Below are 6,686 nucleotides of genomic sequence, written 5' to 3' on the forward strand. Positions count from 1 at the left end.
ATTCCATGGCTCTTTATGGTATTCTTTATGTTCATCACAAAAGGATAATGAGACTTCGAGTTAAAATATTCATATTTATAGTTAGATATTGATAAAATTGTTAGAATGTACTGACTAGAACTGATAGGAAGCCACAAATTGTTAATGAAGAGAATAGGAACAAATAATATTTCCTTAACGCACAGCATGTTCCGCAGACAGTTTCTATTCTAATAATTTCATCTCTGGGAATCATTCACTCATCATAAGGCTAATTCATCCATACTGCTATCATGACATTGGATTAATTTAATTTATTAGTGAGGAACCATTTAGACAGAATATTTATGTAACCATAAGATTAAATCTAAGGTCATTTAATACAAATGAAATTAGAATAGAGAGTAACCTCATTCCTTTTATTCCATGCAACAGATTACCCACTGTTTAAGGATAAAGGCAAGTGATAATTATTTACTTTATATATATATACACACATATATATATTACCAATTGTATGGCATTCCCTCCTAGGCTACTTCAGTGCAATATAAAAAAAATATATGAAAAAATGCATTCTCAAGCAAAGAAATGCATGAATCTTGCGCTTTATTTCAGCATGAACATCAGACTGATACTGTACATGTCCTCTGTCTATGACAAAAAAATGAAAACTGCATGATAAATGATAGTCATGGCACTGTGCACGCAGTTTCAGTTTCACAAAATGTGTACGTGATGTTGCCTGATCCTGTCCTGCCTATGTAGTTAAATGTATTTGAATGTGCACATAGTCACATCTATGAAAAGATATTGAATAATGGATATCTAAAAGCTGTAGTATGGCAGAGGAATATCGCATTAGAAAGTACAGTTTCCTTTTATATTTATTAACATTGTACATTTTACTTCAGCCGCTATAAAAGTGGTAATTCTTAATTTTAAGGTAGCTGATATTACTTACTGAGTAAACTTGAAAGTATTTTTCTAGACAATAGTGACCTAGCTACATAGTTACCTCCCTGTACAACTGAATAAGTAAATAGCAAAAATAAGATTCCGAACTGCATGTGTAATAGATATTATATTTCTGGTACCCTGTAGGTATTATATGGTTTTGGTTATGGATGATATTTGTAAAAAGAAAATTGTAGTTCACTTTAGCAAGTTGAATGTAGTAACAAGCAATAGTGCTTATTTCCATTTTTTTTTTTTTCCAGAATGTTTGCACATTATATGCTTTTCTTTAAAAATTTTACATTTATTTTATATTTGATTATGGCAGTTTCTATGACAAAGTCTGTATCTTAGCTTATTCTATATTTCTGGCTGTATTTTTTTTCCATGCGTAATTATTTTTGTGTCTGCTTTTTTTGGATCCTGACTCTCGCTTTGCCAAAACACAAAAATACCTAAGCTTATGTTACTCATATTTCCAAATATTCTTGTCTTACTAGAATAAGGTTCATTTCTTTCTCTTTTTTTTCTTTTTGCATGATATGAAATCTTAGATATTCAAAAACTTATTTTCTTTAGATTCATTGATTTATTTTCTTTAGTGTAGTTTATTTTGTAGAGTATATGTTATGCTGTGTCCTCATGTTATGTCTGTTGTCACTATAACGATTATTATCAGTCTTGTTCTTGCTTTATATTAATTCATATGGTTGACTGATTTTAAAATTGTCTTTCCTTAAAGTCAAATCACACTTTGTTTATGGACTTCAAGTTTTTCTTTTCTCTTAGTTAAATCATATCGTTATTTAAAATGTTTCTTTCTATAAGTCAGATCATATTGGTAATGGTTTCCAAACTTCTCTCCTCTCAATTAATTTAAATTCAAACTTCAGTACTGAGTTAGTGTCCACCTAATTGGATAGAATGGAAACATCATACAAAAAACTTGAGAATAAATGACTAAGTATATTTTGATAAAATTAATGCACAGATATATTCTTAAATGCTTATGTATTATTTTCTTACATTTTTCTTCCTTTCTCCCTTTCTTTTACTTCTTTGTTGATAATGAAATAATGAAACATTATTTAGAACACAAGATATAGACTATGACATTTATAAAATCTGTTAATATCATATCTACATATGAAACATATTTCTCTAACAATCCAGCAATATATCCATTCATGATATATATCGTAACCTTCTACATATATGTTCCGATTTTCAGCCATAGGATTCTCTTTCGCTTCTCACGTCTAACACATACTTTTGCTCTTACAGTCGACAAGATCAATGACGTTGAAGCCTATATTGGGTCTCTGCTCCTACACTTCCTTCAGGTAATTTAGGGTCACAGAGTTTCATTCCAGGATTGAAGGAAATCACTCAAATTATCATAACCTAACATTAATTTCTCTCTCTCCCTCTCTCTCCCTCTCTCCCTCTCTCCCTCTCTCCCTCTCTCCCTCTCTCCCTCTCTCTCTCTCTCTCTCTCCCTCTCTCTCTCTCTCCTCTCTCTCTCCTCCTCTCCTCCTCCCTCTCCCTCTCTCCCTCCCCCCTCTCTCCCTCTCTTCCTCTCCTCTCTCCTCTCCCTCTCTCCCTCTCTCTCTCTCTCTCTCTCTCTCTCTCTCTCTCTCTCTCTCTCTCTCTCTCTCCCTCTCTCTTCCCCTCTCTCTCTCTCTCCCTCTCTCCTCTCTCCTCTCTCTCCTCTCTCTCTCTCTCCCTCTCTCTCTCTCTCTCTCTCTCTCTCTCTCTCTCTCTCTCTCTCTCTCTCTCTCTCTCTCTCTCTCTCTCTCTCTCTCTCTCTCTCTCTCTCTCTCTCTCTCTCTCTCTCTGCCCCTATTGCTCTCCCTCTCCCACTCCTTTCCCTCTCTTTCAGCTTCTGTCTCTCATTTCTCTCTTAAACAATCATACAGTTAAGAGTTAATGTAATAACAAGCAAAATATATGGTGATGAAGTTGTTCATTTATTGTAAACTATTACCATTGTTGCAAAATTTCCCTTAGATTTTCATACCTCATATCAAGAACCCTGAGAATGCTATATGTAATTCTAAAAGGCATACAAAAGCTTTTTCTTATTAAGTACTTATTTGACAGTATATAACCATGGTGCCAAATTTTTCATTTTATTTTCTTGTCATCATAAATCCAAAATATTGAAAATGCTTTAGGAAATTGTAATAAATACATGCAAAATCTTTTTTTTTACGTTTTTTTACGTTTATTTGATGCTATATTCTGGTGCCAAATTGTTCCTTTGATCATGAACTCTGATCTTCAGAGAAAGGATTTACATATAAAATGTCTAATATGCAAAAACTTTTGTATTCAAGAGATTTATTTATAGAACCTTTGATATAGAAAATATTTGATGAATAAAAGCTTTTATGTATATATTTGATGAACAAAAGCTTTTATGTATATATTTGATTTACACCTTCTATGTACAATACTTTTCTGTACAAATATTTCAAAAACAAAAACTTACATGATTTCAGCATTGTCATTATTGTTCCTTCTCTTGCAGGTGGTGCAGTTCAATGCCCACGAAGTCTCAGAGTTTGTGACGTTAACACCCAAGTCCTTGAATGGGGCTAAGAACGAGACAATCGGTGCTGCTATTTATCCTACGCTTGCCCTGTTCAACCACTCCTGTCATGGTGCACAAGTCAGGTAGGATAACAAGGATGTTTGAAGTAAAACTATGAGGTTACTGTTGTAGATTGTCATGGGTTTGGTCCGTCATTTATAAAGTGTGTCTTACAGGAGGAGCATTGACTATTGATACTTGACTGAATAGGAAATTTAGCCAAACAGTAGTTTATTTACATGTGCTTTAATGGACATTGTAGAATTACCAAGGCTGTAATAAAAGCAGTGATATACAGGTACAGCAGTAGAATTTATATTATCTCTAAGGCCATAATTACAAGCTGACATTAAATGACAAAATCCTCAAAGGAGAATATCATTATAAACCAAAGCCATTGTGAAAACCAGTCAATAACTTACAGGTACTTCAGTGGAAACCGTGTCATCACCAAGGCCATAAGACACATTGCCAAAGGGGAGATCGTCCCAGAGAACTACGGTCAGCATTACGCCTCAAGAACCAAGAGCCAGAGGAGGAACGCCCTGCTCGACAGATACTGGTTCGAGTGTAGCTGCGAGGTAGGATTTTCTTGGTATTGAGTATTGTGGATGATTTTTAAGGTTATGGAAAAAAGGTTATGAATCATTGGAAAAGAAGTATTTTTTATTGTTGATTTTTTAAAAATGTACGTCTTTGAAGAAAATTTTATGAGTGTTTTACTGTATTATTTTCTGACGGAGATATAAACAGAAATATTAAAAATTGTAGTGAAGTTTAGGAGATACTTAAGAATTGAATAATGAATTTTATTCAGAAAATAGAGAGCTTGCTTTTTTTTGTAGAATTAAATACTAGTAATTTATTAACCATAAGGATATAATCACAATTATAGCATGGCAATATTGTACAAAAGACAGTATGGATGAAACAAAAAATGAAAATTCTACTTTCAAATAGTTACCTTTTCAATAATATTTTCCATGATAATGCTTAGCTAATTGATACATTTCCAATAAATAGGAAGAGGACATTAATAGAGAAGGAAGAATTCACAAAGTTGTATTGTAGTTTTTGCTGAAACTGAAAATGATTTTTTTTCTTTCTTTCTTTTTAGGAATCGGTAATACTTTAGTTGTAACAAAGAATGAGAGAAAGACTATATTGTAATTGATGAATATATATTATTATTTATAAAGAAAAGATAACTAGATGATATGTTTACTAGATCAAAAGGACTAAACTGATATGCTTCATTGATACTAAACACATTAAAAACCTGAATTGTGTCTCATTTCATCTCCTTTTTTGTCTTTTTCCTCCATAGCCCTGCCAGAAGGACTGGCCGTTGTTCAAGGAAATGGAGCACAAGGTGATGTACTTCAAATGCCACAAATGTCAAGGTCCATTACCAGTCAACGTATCCCAGACAGTCATACCGTTCTTCAAGTGTGACCGCTGTGGAGATCAGACGAACATCCTGGGAGCTCTGAAGAATTTGCAGGTACGAAGACATGTTAGGCATATCAAAGTGAATCTGAAGAGATTTGCTGCGATGAAAGAATAGTTTAAGTGTTGAAAAATATATGGAATATATGTGCATTGAAGTTATGTTTGATTTGTACTGTATAAGAAGATTTTATTGTTCAATTTATTTTATGATAATTTGATGTTTCATTATATAAACATTACTATAGAAAAATATTGATAGCTTTTTATAAAATTAAATATCAATTGTTTTTTGTTGTTGTTGTTTTCACAGTCATCTTTACTCATCACTTCTTATCCCTAACATAACAAGTCATTATTAACCGCCTCTATCATTCCCAACAGAACACAGAGCAGACATTCAAGGCCGCATGCAAGGAGATGGAAACCTTCGACCTGGAGAAAGCCGAGTCTCTCCTGGTCGAGAACATGAAGCAACTGGATGCGGTTCTATACCCACCTTACAGGGATTACCACCTGACCCAAGAGGCCTACATGCGCTGCTGCCTCCACGCAGGCAACCACAGAGTAGGAGAACCCAAACCCGACCCCAAGCCTGAAGAGTCCTAAGTCAAAAATAAAAAAAAAGAAGAAAGTGGAGGAGAGTCATTCGCGGCGAGAGGCTTTTTTCAAAGGACGGAAGCAGCTTTACACCAGAGGCTTGTTAAGGGCTGTGTGTTTGTGAGAGTTACACATTTGTATATCAGGACAACTGCTATTATTGTAAGGGCAACAGGTGAAATGTTTCTACAAAACTTATATACAAAAGCACCATAGTTTTGACTAGGCTGCTGTGTATGTTATAAAGTCTTTTGAAATTCAAAGTCACTTATTGTATTAAGGTTAAATAAAAGAGATGGTATTAGTTGTATTGCTTTGCTGAGCATGTCATTTGCTTAAGCAGTAAATTAAGGTAATGAATTGGAATTATTTCTTATGAAAGTCTTTAAGGAATATTAGAGTTAAATGGTACACGTTATTCTTGTCCTGAAAAAAAGTGAATTTTCACTTGCATATATATAATAGTGTAATATGAATGTATATTGTAAGATACTTCTTTTAGATTTTTTCTCTGAGAGTGGATAGAGATGATATTTCCTTGTCTATGGAATATTGCTATAAATCACTGACTGGCAAATTGTTTCCTTCAAACCTTGAACTTAGCTGAGGATAACCTTCAATATCTGTACATTTTTGTTATAAGTGATGGAGCATTAATTAAAAAGATTTTGAGAATGGAAAAGACCCTGTCAAAGGAAACTTATCTTTCCTCCAATCATGAACTAACCTGAGGGTCATCATAAGAATCTTTTCATTACAATTAGAAAAAGGAAGAACGGTAATGAAATTACCATAATGAGAATCATTTAGACAGTATTCATAATAACATATAGTTCATGATAGTTTACGGTTGCACACAAAAAGTTCATTATAAGATCAAGAAAGCAGTTGTCAATAGAGTATTTATCGAAACTTTAGAAACATATAGAATTTTGGCCAGTTTGGCTGTAAGTGTGACATGCGTGACAGAAGAACCTTGTTAATAGAACAAAGAGAGAAAAACGCTTAATTGCCATGAAAGGAGGAAATAAAAGGAAAACTGCCAAGTTAGTCTAAGCCATGATAATGTTATGGACGTATGCATAATGGGATATGTTATTATCTG

The 6,686-nt window shown here is 33.6% G+C and overlaps 1 protein-coding gene across 8 annotated transcripts in view; it reads left to right on the forward strand.

Annotated features, from left to right (window-relative positions):
* The window catches only part of LOC122248427 (protein-lysine N-methyltransferase SMYD4), a 116,020-nt gene extending 109,862 nt beyond the window's left edge, over positions 1–6,158 (forward strand). For 4 of the 8 annotated variants that reach the window (XM_043008450.2, XM_043008452.2, XM_086530939.1 and 1 more), the window contains 6 exons: positions 415–438; positions 2,221–2,279; positions 3,470–3,615; positions 3,957–4,113; positions 4,860–5,036; positions 5,366–6,158. In XM_043008450.2, the coding sequence (XP_042864384.2) occupies positions 415–438; positions 2,221–2,279; positions 3,470–3,615; positions 3,957–4,113; positions 4,860–5,036; positions 5,366–5,590 (788 nt within the window). In that variant the 3' untranslated portion in view covers positions 5,591–6,158. The remainder of the gene's footprint in view (positions 1–414; positions 439–2,220; positions 2,280–3,469; positions 3,616–3,956; positions 4,114–4,859; positions 5,037–5,365) is intronic. The other 4 variants (XM_086530938.1, XM_086530940.1, XM_043008451.2 and 1 more) reach the window with 1 other exon arrangement.
* Positions 6,159–6,686: the final 528 nt, after the last annotated feature.

Source organism: Penaeus japonicus, unplaced genomic scaffold (assembly GCF_977035675.1).
Source record: "Penaeus japonicus unplaced genomic scaffold, GWHDUDI00000001_assembly GWHDUDI00000034, whole genome shotgun sequence".
NCBI lineage: Eukaryota > Metazoa > Arthropoda > Malacostraca > Decapoda > Penaeidae > Penaeus > Penaeus japonicus.